The sequence below is a fragment of the Arachis ipaensis genome, chromosome B01, assembly GCF_000816755.2.
Source record: "Arachis ipaensis cultivar K30076 chromosome B01, Araip1.1, whole genome shotgun sequence".
In the NCBI taxonomy this organism is placed as follows: domain Eukaryota; kingdom Viridiplantae; phylum Streptophyta; class Magnoliopsida; order Fabales; family Fabaceae; genus Arachis; species Arachis ipaensis.
The window spans coordinates 114,025,214-114,039,591 of record NC_029785.2 but is presented as its reverse complement, the minus strand read 5'-3'; the positions used below and the strand labels follow the sequence as shown (position 1 = coordinate 114,039,591).

The 14,378-nt window shown below is 38.0% G+C and overlaps 2 protein-coding genes across 2 annotated transcripts; one reads left to right on the top strand and one right to left on the bottom strand.

Moving 5' to 3' along the window:
• Nucleotides 7,783-9,492, top strand: LOC107633125 (malate dehydrogenase, chloroplastic). Its single transcript, XM_021123734.1, has 2 exons — nucleotides 7,783-7,925; nucleotides 8,059-9,492. Exon 2 carries the CDS (start codon nucleotides 8,069-8,071, stop codon nucleotides 9,305-9,307), a length of 1,239 nt encoding a protein of 412 aa, XP_020979393.1. The 5' UTR covers nucleotides 7,783-7,925; nucleotides 8,059-8,068; the 3' UTR covers nucleotides 9,308-9,492.
• On the bottom strand, nucleotides 9,169-12,503 carry LOC107633117 (pentatricopeptide repeat-containing protein At3g47530). The gene is made up of 2 exons (XM_016336755.2): nucleotides 9,616-12,503; nucleotides 9,169-9,571 (listed from the first exon to the last, which is right to left on the bottom strand). Exon 1 carries the CDS (start codon nucleotides 12,436-12,438, stop codon nucleotides 10,513-10,515), a length of 1,926 nt encoding a protein of 641 aa, XP_016192241.1. The 5' UTR covers nucleotides 12,439-12,503; the 3' UTR covers nucleotides 9,169-9,571; nucleotides 9,616-10,512.

The following is a 14,378-nucleotide window of genomic DNA, read 5'->3' as shown; positions in this document are numbered from 1 at the left end:
TTATAAATTACTCAGTAAATAATGTCATGCATCAGTGGTCTCCCCCTCTGCTAGGGCAAAAGCAATAGGCACAATGTTCTAGTTACCATCTTGTGCAACAGCAACCAAAAGTGCACCTTTGTATTTTCTGTAAAGGTGTGTGTCGTCAACTTGAACTAGAGGCCTGCAATGCTTGAACGCTCTAATGCACGAGTTGAAACTTCAAATAATGCGGTGAAGTATCCTGACACCGTTCGTCTCCTCACTCCCGTTGTACAAGGGTCGTGTTTCTATTTGAACAATTGGGCCAGGAATCCTCCGAACCATGACCGAGAACCACCATAGCAAAGCTTGATAAGAATCTTTCCAACCACCGAAAACTTTGGCTATGGACTTCTACTTTACCAACCAAACCTTTCGGTAACTGATAGTGTAGTTGAACCTTGACTGAACTTCCGCAATTATAGATTTTACCTTAATGGATGGGTCGGTCTCAACCAATGGCCTTATAGTTTCAGCAACTATATCCGAGTCATTTGGAATGATCCTGTGAAATCGTTCTCTTGGTGCACGTGTGCCTACCGTTGTATTTGCGTATCTCCCAACAACCTTTTTCCGTATCAAGCTAGCTCGGATTAGTCAATTGCACCCACGCCCATACGTCTTACATTTTACATAGAACGTCTATGGCTCAGACTCATACACATTGTAGTCGACTCCTCTAGAGATAGTATAACTTTTAATTGCTGCAACGACCGACTTTCTAGAACTATATTCCATTCCAATCCTGAACTCTCCGTCCTCAGGATTAGCAACACCTATAGAAAGAAAAAATCATCATTCATTGATTCATCCAAAATATAAATTAAGAAAAACATATTATTCACTCATCACGTACCTATGTTTGCATATTCCGGGAACTTCGGTGTATGCATGGCGTTAAAATTCAAATTACGCATAAAAGATGAAACGTCCATCGGTTGACTAACTGCGAAAGGAACCACTACACTCTCCATTGCTGCCTCAACTCCCACATCACCATTCTCATCTTCATCGCCGGCTTCATAAGTAGCTTCGAAGTCCTCTTCGCTGTCACTATTCATTCTTTCGTTCACTGCAGCTCTATCATCCACTATATCTGAACCATTTTGAATCCCAACTGCCTCTATGTTTTCAAACTCAATATACCGCTCAATCTGTGGTTGTTGCACTTGAGTCTGCCGGTAAATATAGAACATATTCTACATACTCGCATTATTAATAATCGGCATAATATCAAACTGTATTAGTCCATCAAAGACTATAACAGGATTCCGATACAGAATACTGCTCACTCTCCTCAACATACCATTCTCCATCCTTTAACAGAGACCATTCTGAAGCTCCCTGAACGTCATGGTGCATGGAACCACAAACAAAAACAGATTCTGACACACAAACTTCACTTCCTCATGAGTATTCTGTATAATCTCACCGTTGTGATACACTACCAAGTTTGTGGTACCCTCTATCACACCAAAAATACACTCAAACAACTCTTTTTTCGCAATAAAATGGTACCGAGTTTAGCTTTATATAGAGAAAGCACCCAACGCGCACACCACGTGTTGCATTGCCATTGAATCACAAAGCGACATGTCAGCAACATGCCCCTGCGTGTTGAAGCTGCCCTCGAATCACACAATGACACATCATCAATACGACCCCACTGTTGAAGGTGCCATCGAATCACACAATCTCACGTCAGCAACATGCCCCCATGTGGTGTTAGCTCGCCCTCCACGTGCTGCATCAGCACGCCCCCACGTGTTGATGTTGCATACCTGACATGTCCACCAACATGCAAATACACCAAAAATGCCTATTTCCACTCAAAACACCAACAAACTCTCCATATTAGAAAAAAAAGCCACCAAAAAACTTTTATATTTAGTAAATAATTTGTCCATTTGATCTAAACTTTTATACCCTCATGTCCTGCATCTGAAAACCACAAAATTCGCAAGCGGTTCTCAACATGGTGACAGTGCTCAAATATCTAACATGTAATGTCCTGGGAAAGCTAAAGGCGATCCTAGAACTTCTGGATTATAATCAAAGCGTATAAACAAGTCCAGACCATAAAATCAAACACAGGTAACTAACTAAAGGTCTTCATCCTAACTATAAATCCCCATTCCGAATCCTGCAAACCTCCCAACCACCAACAACAATTGAAAAGCAAACACAAGTATATCAAATATGAGATGTACAAGTAGGAAGCAAATAAGTCAATCAAGTAATTAGCAAATAATGATGCAGTCAATTAGGCAATCCAGATAAATCACACATAATGCATATGATGCATGCCTATCCTAGTGGCTGATGAGTCTCATCTGTTGGTTATCTAGCCAACCCGACGTGTCTGGTAGCTAATCCAGCCACAGTCTCTCTGTTGCGCGTTAATACCATTAGAGGGAATACGTGCCCTGTCACCGTTAGAGGGTATATGCGCCCTGTCACCATTAGAGGGTATATGTGCCCTGTCACCAATTTACCATTAGAGGGTATCTGCGCCATGTCGCCTTCACAACCAGAGAGAAAGCATTACTAATATACTCACACCTAACCTCTCCATTTGTTATTCATTTACCGTATTCAATCATGAATTACATATACATTTATCCTCAGCCAAACATCAACATCCATCTCAGCCATCCGTATAAATTCATAATTCATTAACAGCCATAACCCAGCATCACACACAGTCATTTGGCTCATATCATTCCCGGCCATTCAGCCCATACCATACGCAGTACTCCACCATCCTCCTCCAAAATTCATATCATTATTTTTCATCATAACCCATCATAACATCCCTTTTCTTCATCCATAAGCTACCCTTTCCCCTAGCTTACTCTCATTCACTAGGCATTCTATATCAAATTAAGATTTAAGGCATGAATTTGGGGGTTTATAAGCGTGAAATAACATCTCGGAAGGTTACGAGTTTGTTGGGAATGTGAAGAGCTTGAAAACAAGAGTTTTAGAAATGGATTGGGTCGCGTGTGTATGCACAAGGGTGTGCGTGCGCACGCCCAGAAGCATTTTTAAAAGTGTGCGTACGCACAGAAAGTAAAATCTCCATGGTGGAGCGCACGCACAACGTGTGCTAGCGCCACCACCAGTGTGTCATTCCCAACGTGTGCGTGCGCACAGGCCCGTGCGCACAACTCGAAATCTTTCGTTGGTTGTGTGTGCGCACAGGACATGCTAGCGTTGCCACCAGCAGCCCTGTCTCCACGTGTGCGTACGCACAATGCTGTGCGTGCGCACAGGACCAAATTCTCGCAGAGTGTGCGCGCGCACACAAACCAGAAATCACAAATTTTACAAAAGTTGCAGAATTCATAATTTTAACCCAAACTTCTAACGATCATATCTCCTTCCACAAAATTCAATTTTCATCCAAATTTAAATCATTTGAAGCTTATGAAATTATCTTTCAATTGATACAAAAATCATCAAATTTCGAAAATAATTGCTCAAGATATGATCCGTTGAAGTTCACCAAAATTTCACTTTTACCAAAACTCATAAACTCCCCATTTTCAAAACATGCATTTACCAATCCATACAAAATCAACCAAAACTCAACCATTCCAACATCAACCATTTCCAAACCTCTTTTTAATCATCAACCCACCAATTCCACCATATTTAGCTAAGTCTCACATCATAATCAACATCCCATAACTCAATTCAATATTCATTCTTTCCTCTTCCAATTTTCAAAACAACAATCAAGTTCATCAATCACCATATATTTTCACATATCAATATCATATTCCAAAAACATGCTCATCAACAAGAGCTTCAATCTTTTCATCAATTAAATACATCAATCCATATATCCATACAACATCACATGCTTTACCAACCATTATCACCATTTACTCATATATTACACTCAATTTAAATCATCCAAACAATTACATCAACATTTTACAGTCCACCAAAATACATACATAATAATACAACTCACAACATCCATTAATCATATCAATATTTCCAAGTCTTATCCTAAGGCCACTAACCTACGTTTTCACACCACATATTACATTTTAGATACAGGAAACCGAAACCATACCTTGGCCGATTTTCGTTCCACCCAGAACACTCTCAAATTAAACTTCCAAGATTTCCAAAGCCTCACCAACAAATTTTCCCACATAAGGCTCCTTTCCAAACTTTCAAAAATCACCAATCAAGCTCCAAAACACACATATATAATGCCTAAGCCACAATATCACATAAAAACACAATAACTCAATCACAAAATCACAAAATCTCAAGTCTTAAATTTAGGGTTGAAAATCTCATCTTATCCAAGGACCAAGGGAGCTAGAACAAGCATTTCCTTCAAGTTAATTTGATCCTATAACACGAAAGAGCTCAAAATCTCAATATTTTTGCCCATGAAATCCAAAAATAAGGGCTGGGAATCGAAGGATAAAACATAGCTTACCTCCGAAATCTTGGAATGGATTTTGTAGAGCTCGACATCGCAGTCGTGTGGCTGCAAACGATGCGTCAATCGGAACTCCGGATCAAAAGTTATCAACAATTGAAATTGGAAGTGAATAGGAACAAGGGTTTCATGTTCCCCCCCTTCCCTCTCTAAATTTCAGCGTGTGTGTGTGTGTTTGTGCTGGGCCCTTAGGCTCATTTGGGTCGATTTCTTTAAAATTGGTGTCGAAATTCTCATTTTAAATTTCTCTACCACATTAAACCATAAAAATCTCATTTCTCACCTTCCAAAATATATTTTAATTTATGAGTTAATTAGCCATTAATTGACCGGGTTTTACAAAGTGAGCCACATTACATTCTTTCATTATCGGAGTATATCTCTACTTACACTTGACTATTTTTTATACTTTTTAAAATTATTTAAAAGCATTTTTGTTGATAATAAAATTCGAGAGCATTTTCAGATGCATGTCAAGGTTTAGAAAATTGAACTGGTCAACGAATCGCTCTAGTTATTGGTTCATTAATTTATTGGTTCAATCGGTTTAATTGTGGTTCAATCGAAAAAAAATTATTTTATAATAAAATGATAAATAAAATATAAATAAACACACTGAAACATAACAAACTCAAAAGTCAAATAATAAAAGAAACAATCAATCATGAAATGCCAACCTCAATAGATATACAACAAAAAAAAATCACCATAGAACCATAAGTCCATAACAGAATCAAAGAAAATCAGTCACTGTAACAACAGAACCATAACAATTAACAATAAAACCACAAAATATCATAATCAAGATACAAGAACATCATCAACATCATTAACGATCCTAAACCAAACTAGAGTAATGACAACAAGAGGTACACAACCAAAAAAATTTACAACAGAACCATAAGTCCATAACAGAATCAACGAAAATCAGTCACTATAACAACAGAGCCATAACAAATTAACAATAGAACCACACAATATCAGAATCAAGATTCAAGAACATCATCAACATCATCGACAATCCGAAACCAAACAAGAGTAATGACGATAACAATTAAAATAGAAAAATGAAAAATCACAGATTAATAATCCTAAAAAGAATACCTTCTAAAGCACAGAGGTGAGGGAGAACTGGATAGCTGGAGCAAAGAAGGTTTGGAGTGTGGTGGAATAGAGATGGTACGGCAAAACAACAACTTTGCGCAATGGAGGAACAACGCGAGACGAGAGCAAGTGACAAAGTGATGGAGACGACAGTGAACGAGAATGACGGAGTGACGAAAGCAAGTGGACGGTGACTTCGAACAGTGGTGGAGACGATAGTAGTGGGGAAGGCGGTAGCTGGACGAAGCAATTGATGGAGTGATGGAGGAGCTTGATGCTGCTACTGGTAGTTGTGAGTGAGTGAGTGCTCATTGCTCAACAAAAAAAAGAAGAGGATTAAGTGTGTGTTTGGATTACAATTTGTAAACGGGAGTTTGCATATAATTGATTTTGCAAACTTGATTTTGATGAAAAGTAAATTTGTGTTAACGTGATTTATGTTTGGCAATCTTTATGTCAAAATGGATTATAGTAAAATAAATGTTGTTTGGATTATACTACTCAAAATCACTTTTAGATGAAAAATTAGGTAAAAAACACATATATGCCAAGGGGAGATTGATATTACCCAAATCAGCCAAACAAGAATCTTATTCATCAATCAACCAGAGTACATTATAATGTAATTCGAATCAACTAAATTCGAATTATATTTTTTCATAATTCGAATCAACCTAGATCAAATTATGACCAACCCAAGCGTACAAGTAGTTCGAATCAAGTAGGGTGGAATTAGACAACCATAATTCGAATTTAGTCAATTCGAATTACATGCATCACGTGACAAGAGGAAGTTCGAATTACTCCCTTTTCGTAACAAATTCTAATAAATTTTTTTTATTTTTTAATAAATTTTTTTAATAAATTATTAATTTTTTTAATAAATCAGGGTGTAATTCGAATCAGGTTGATTCGAATTAATGTGTGTGCGTGTGTATAATTTGAATCAATATGATTCGAATTATACGTAGATGGAGTTTGAATTGAGTAGATTCGAACTATATAAAAATGACTATTGGTAGATTCATGAAGTAGTTTTTCATTTGGCTTATTTGTGTAAATTTTTTTTCTCTTGGTTTAATATAGTAATTTGCCCTGAAAAATTACTAAAAGAGACATCAATTAAAAAAATTACAATAAAATATAATATATAAGAATTATAATTATAAATTTTACATAGTCGAATAAAAAATAAAAAATTCCAGCAAATTAATAAAAATAAAAATTTATATCAACAATAGTTGTCATATAAATAAAAAAATACAATAAAAATATAACAATAGAAAATTAAAAAAATAACATCAAAAAAATGAAATGAAAAATATTTATTATATAAATAAAAAATACAATAAAAAACATAAAAATTAAAATATGAAAGAAAGAACTAAAAATAAAAAAAAATTAAAATCTTTACTTTGGCAGTGATAAAAACAAATCTGAAAAAAACGAAGAATATATAGAGAATTACTGTCAAATTACGTGATTACGTGCATCCTTTTTATAGAAGAAATGAAGGGTACAATTGATAGATATGAAATAAATTTTTAAACTAATTCTTCCAACAGTAATTAACCTTCCCAACGTGAATGCAGAAACTTGAATTTTTATCTTCACGTAAACGTACGTTCAGAGGTAAAAGCACTTCTGGGTTAGGAATTCCAAAAAATTGCCAAACATAACAATGAAACGTTCAAGACACTCAAACGGACTTTTCTATTTTCCATCGTGAACCCAAATACACCCTTATAAGTCATTAGAATTTTTGTTTTCTCTTTTTTTTTTTTTTTAACACAAACTAATGCCGTTTTGGTGCAAAATGTGAAAATCGACCGATCCCAATTCGATTTGATCGGGCAATTTTCGACCAATTTAACGGTCCAATAGTGATTGATTTTTAGAATAGACTATTTTAACTTCTGACCAAAACAGAATCCTCGATAATTCACAATTCAACTGAGTGATCAACTAATTTAAACCTTAATTTTTGTAGTTTATCCTAATACTTTTTTATTATCATATGGATCCTGTGCAAATTCCATATTATTCCAAGTAAAAAATAAGCTAAATTAATTTAATTATATTAAATATACATTAAAATTAATAATAAATATAAGATTTTACCGTTTAATTTTAGTGTCTAAATAATACTTTTGAAAATAGCATTTTTGTGGTTGGTGACGAAAAAGGGTGTATATATATTGCATACCATACTACTAGCCAAGAATCCGGTATCGTTAAGCACGAAGAAAGAACCATAGGCGGAAATTCCAAACCCCAGCTTCCTTCTTAAAATTACAGTCTCAACTTTCACCTTCTTCACTCCGATTCCCAGGTACGCTCTCAGATCTCATTTTCCTCACTCCAGATCTGATTTCTTTTACCCTCCCTTTATCGATTCCATGTTTTACGCTTTTCTGACGATTCTGTTAATGGAATAATATATTGTTGCGTTTTGTCTGTTTCAGGCAGCTTCAAATGGCGGCGGCGGCTTCAGCAACAGCGCCTACCTTCACCGTTGGAACCGCCTACAGAGGAACCTCCCTCCCTCAATCGAAGCCTCTCGGAGGACTTAGGTTTAACTCGCAGAACCCCCTCAAGAACTTCTGCGGCCTCAAGGCTTCATCTTCCGTCACATTGGAGTCCCAATTATCGTTCTCCGGCAAAGAAACCGTTTCCGCCCTCCGAGCATCTTTTGCATCCAAGGCACAAACCCAAGACAGGACTATCCACTACAATCTTCAGCCTCAGGCATCGTTCAGAGTCGCCGTTCTCGGTGCCGCCGGAGGAATTGGCCAGCCTCTCGCTCTGCTCATCAAGATGTCCCCGCTGGTTTCTGATTTGCACCTTTATGATATTGCCAATGTCAAGGGTGTTGCTGCTGACATCAGTCACTGCAACACGCCTTCGCAGGTCAGGGATTTCACCGGAGCTGCCGAGTTGGCTAACTGTTTGAAAGGGGTTGATGTTGTTGTTATCCCCGCCGGAGTTCCAAGGAAGCCAGGGATGACTCGCGACGACCTTTTCAACATCAATGCCGGCATTGTTAGGGACTTGGTTTCGGCTGTGGCCGATAATTGCCCAGGTGCTTTTATTCACATCATCAGTAATCCGGTGAACTCCACTGTGCCTATTGCGGCCGAGGTTCTGAAGCAGAAGGGTGTGTATGATCCTAAGAAGCTCTTTGGTGTTACTACCTTGGATGTTGTCAGGGCAAACACATTTGTTGCTCAGAGGAAGAACCTGAAGCTGATTGATGTTGATGTCCCTGTTGTTGGGGGCCATGCTGGGATTACCATACTTCCCCTGCTGTCGAAGACAAAGCCCTCTGCGAGTTTCACTGGTGAAGAGATTGAAGAGTTAACTGTTAGGATTCAGAATGCAGGAACAGAAGTTGTTGAAGCAAAGGCTGGTGCCGGATCTGCTACTCTGTCTATGGCATATGCGGCTGCTAGATTCGTTGAGTCATCCCTTCGTGCTCTCGATGGAGATGGGGACGTGTATGAGTGCTCGTTTGTACAATCAGACCTGACTGAGCTTCCATTTTTTGCTTCAAGGGTCAAACTCGGCCGGAAAGGAGTTGAGGCTTTGATTCCATCTGATCTCCAAGGGTTGACTGAATATGAACAGAAGGCTTTGGAAGCACTTAAGCCGGAACTTAAGGCCAGCATCGAAAAGGGGATTGCTTTTGCTCAGAAGCAAACGGTTGCTGCTTAAACCTTCAATTTATCAAAGCATTTAGTCTCTGTTGTCCCTTAGAATAGAAAATCAAAAGGTTGTTTCTCAAGGTATTATGGGTTTCTTTCTTTGAGCATAAATACTTCTTAGAGAAGTTAGGTTGAGGATTTTATTGTAGGATCATACTGCATTCAGGACTTGGGATGCAAAATTTTCCATACTATCAATTCTGCTTCCAGCTGTATTGTATTGGTAGATAGGGATTAGGGAGTGAGTTTCCATTCCTGTTACTTGAATTGTGCTCTAGTTTTTTTTGTTAAAAATATCAAAATATATTATTGTTGTACTCTAGTTTTTTGTCAGAAATATCAAAATATATCATTGTTATCATGTAAAATTGGTACACTTGAAGCTTTAATTTCTCATTGTGTTTTTGAATAGTAAGGCTGGGAGACATATTTTAAAAAGTTATGCTTACTTTGATCAACTTGAAGGCTAGCGATCAATATTAGGTCAATTAAAATTTTTATAAGGGCTATGCTCAGAAATTTCCTGTGTACTTAGAATTTCACTCAAAACAGTAAATGTGCAGAAAATCATTTGACAATAATAATAGGACCTTTGATTTATTGCTGTTACATTTCCATAACTGTATGGACTTACTAAAAGGAAAATTGTTTGTTGAATATAGTCATTATCATTCAAAAGTTGATTAAGAGGTACTCGAAATACAACATTGGAGTTGGCAGATAATGCCAAAAGAATTGCCAGAGAGTATTGGAGACGCCTTCCTTTCTGCATGTCTAATAATAACCTCTTCTTTATGTCGACAAATCCTAGATAAACATCCTCAGTATGAACAAAATATCTCGAAAATGCCACTACCAAACCCATCAAGTGGCAAACACAAATATCCTCCTTCATGTCTGAGTGGCAAGTATCCAATATCATCATCATGTGCATCACTTAATAGGACAGTCATATACAAAGTGATCAATTCAACAGCTTGAGACAAATTCAGATGAGTCCCTTGGTTTTATAGACTAACAAGTGAACGGTGCTTAGTTCTGAATAAAGCCAACCATATCTGCATCAGAGGCAAAGCTTTGCTAAAGGTAGTGTTTGCCGTTTGGTTTCAGAAAACTTGCCTTCAGGGGAGTGCTCCATTTGAAGTATGTCTTCAGAGAAACTTCACTAAATTAGTGTTTGGTTTTTCAAACCTATGACAAGCTCAAGGGTTACCTTTACCAATAATCATTACAAGAGCAGAGCCCTCCACGGAAGTGGTGAAACCGATTATGGTCCCTAAGGACCACATCACGGTTGTAAACCCAGGAAAATGTTTTCAGGAAATTGTGGCAATCAACACATAGTCGGAGATTATTGGCCACTCTCAGTGTTGTGCCTGGTGGAGTAGCAAGAACCCCAAAAGCAACAGCCAACTTTTCACTGTGATAAGAGAGCACATAGCCCTTTTCTTTCTCATCTATCTTATGTAACTCAGATGAAGGCTCAACAACATAACCTGCAATCTTCAGCTGCTTATTGATCTCATTCAGCGTCTTATAAATCTCGCTTTTTCTTGGGTGCAAAACATCATCGACAACAAAATCATGTACTGTTCCTTTCAACTCAATTGTGCTACAACCAGGTGTTGTTTGGATTGATTTTTCTTTCATAAGTTTTCTCACTTCTGCTACCTTATCCCAGTGACCAGCTGAAGAATAAATATTCAGGAGCAAAACATAATCCCCGGCTTCTTGAGCCTTCAATTCAATCAAGTGTTCAATAACTCGTTCGCCAAGTGTAACATCGCCATAAATTCTGCAAGCTCCAAGCAAGGTCCTCCATATTGTTGAATCTGGCCTCACAGCCATTGAGGTAATCAGTTGATAGGCCTTATCAAGTAAACCAGCGCGACCGAAGAGATCAACCATGCAGCCATAATGATGAATGTTGGGAGTAATCCCAAACTCTCGACTCATTCGGTCGAAAAATGAGATTCCCTCATCAACCAATCCAGAATGACTGCAAGCAGACAGCACTCCAGTGAATGTCTGATCATCAGGCCAAATCCCCAATCTCTGCATCTCTTGAAATGCTTCAATTGCTTCTATCCCATATCCATTAGCTGCCAAACCAGAAATCATCGCACTCCATGAAACCACACTTTTATTGCAAGTTCCCTTGAATACCTCATAAGCCTTATCTAAACTACCACACCGAGAATACATAGATATCAGAGAATTAGACAAATTGAGAGCAGCACCATAACCATGTTCCATGATGTATCTATGAATTCGTTCACCGAATTCCAAGGCATTTAAATGAGCACAAGCTTGAAGAAGAAGCAAACAAGTAACATCATCAGGTTCACATTCATACTTTGAGCTCTGCATGACATCAAACAAATTCAGAGCATCCCGACTCCGTTTATTACGAATTAAGCAAGAGATCATGACGTTCCAAGCAATGGTATCCCTCTGGGGAATCTCATCAAACACCTTGCATGCATCATGACATTGCTGACACTGCGAATACAAGTCCATGAGAGAAGTGAGCAAAAGGCTATCTGATTGGTGTCCATCTTTGAAGACATTGCAATGAACCTGTGCCCCTCCAAAAAGACACAGGAACCTGATACAACACTTAATAGCAAAAGATGAAGATAATGGATCTGCAGAAACACCTCTTCTCCTCATATCTCGATACAATAAGAGACCTTTTTGGGGTGAATCGCTCATAGAAGAGGCCCTGATCATGGTATTGTAATGAGAAACAAAAGGGGAAGTAAAGCTCCGGAAGAAACGGTGGGAATAGCTATGGTCCTGCAATGGGCCAGAGAGAGCAACACGGTTCAAGAAGTGAAGAGAAACTGCAGGGTGTTCAGCAAGAGATGTGCGGAGAATATGAGCGTGTAATTGAAGAAGATGGGTCTTGTGAGAAGCAGATTTTATGGCGGAAATGACCAACTCCATGATGGGTGTTGGTTGGTCATGTTTACTTTGCTGAAAAGGAGGTAACCATAACTTCGGGGGAGGTTGCTCCCGTGGGTTGGTGGTGTGATGAAGAAGATGAATGGCAATAAAAGAAGAAAGTGAAAGAGAGAGACGTTGGAGATTTGGCGCTGCAAGGAGCCAAGCGTTGTGGAAGAACACAACTTGTTTCATTTGCGGAATCTAGCAAGATTTCAAGCTCTCAAGATTGAAGAACAGAATAGTAGAATACAAGGAACTGACTAATTGCGAGTAGCTAATTTTTTTTTATATGAAACCAAGTTTGGTGTAATGATGGGTTATGTAAGGTTGGGGAGTTTTACACTGTTGTGATGGCATTCAGGTGGAGGGGAGAAATCGGACGGTCTAATTTATTGCAGCTGATAGGGAACACAAATCGGACGGTTCGATTTGTGGTTCATGGAGGGCAGTGCAAAGAAATCGGACCCACCGATTTCTTGTTTGACGTTCAAATTTTATTTTTTTTGCCCAAAAAAATCGGACCCAGCGATTTCTTTGCTAGATGGAAAAAATTTTGCAGGCCTTGAAATCGAACCCAGCGATTTCTGGGTTTCCTTTTATTTTGCGCGGGCCGTTCACTAATCGGACGGTTCGATTTTATTGTGTAAAAAAATTTGAATGACCATAAAAGCGGTCGGACGGTCCGATTTGAGTTATATATATATATATACCCAACTCAATGCTGAGCAGCCAACTTCATCTTCTTCTTCTTCCGAGCTCCAAATCTTCGAAGCTCACCTCTATCTTTCTCTTCTTCTCCATTATCATGGATGATAGAGTGAGATTAAAAGTGTATTATCATGGCCAAATATTATTACAAACATCTGAAAGAGTGAAATGTATGTGTGAAAATCCATTAGATATTATAATTCCTTTCACACTGTCATATGAAGAATTAAAAGGTGTGATTTGTGAGAAGATGGATTCTCAAATATCTAAGAGAGTGTCGTGTATTCTGTATAGATATCCTATATCTGTCTTTGGTGGGTTCGTGCAATTTCAAATGAAATACGTGACAGATGAAGCGAGAATGCAAGAAATATTTTCAGTGTATTTTGGAAGTCAATCCTAAATATCGTTCATCGAACTGTATATCGAGTTCGAGCAATTTGCAGCGGACCGAGATATTGAATTGGAATATTACAATAGTGATAGTGAGGAAGAGTTTGAAAGTAACTACGAGGTCGTTGATCCGGGTGTAGACGAAGATCAAGCTGACGATGCTATGGTGGCAGATGTGGCGGATGTGGCAAATGCACTAGCAAACCAGCAGCCGTTTGTGGAGCCGACTTTCATGCGGTCGTTGGATTTGGAGGTCATGCATGCACCGGAGTTTTCTCAATATGTAAATGCAGGTACGTCATAATTTTAAATAATAATTTGTTAAATTATGATTTGTGCATATATTTTGAGTTTGATACGAATATTTAAGACAACAGTAAATAGGCGAAAATATAGCATATACTTAGTAATGGTTTAGGGTTTAATTATGAATTAAACATGTATGTTGAAAAATTTAATATTTCGCATTCTTGTGTTATTATTAATTTATTAAATATCATTTGATAATGTAGTTGATAATTATGTTAACTTTTGATTGATTTATTCTTGATTTATGGATCATAGATTTTATTAATTCGACACGTATTCATGAATTATATATTGAAATATAAAATTTGTGATGTGATTGCAGCAGAGCTTCCTGTTATGACGGATGGTGAATTTACCGTGAGAATGGAACTCAGTTCTAGGGAGGCAGTAATTAAGGCAATGAAAGATTATACCATCCGTAGAGGTGTAGATTACCGAGCGCATGAGTCAGAACCGACGACATTCTATGCTAAATGCACCCAGTATGGCGCAGGCTGTGATTGGTTGATCAGGGTGAGCAAAATGTCCAGGAAGTACTGTTGGGAGATAAGGAGGTGATGCGTGAGCATCTTTCCTATCTTTTCCTAGTGAATTTGCATTTAAATTGTTGAGTTTAATCAAGAATTAATTGTCTTTTAGCCACTATGGATGCTACTTTGAGTCTTGTGCAATTCTGTGTATTTTAGGTAGCATTCGGCTGGATTTGATGGAGTTTCTGCAGC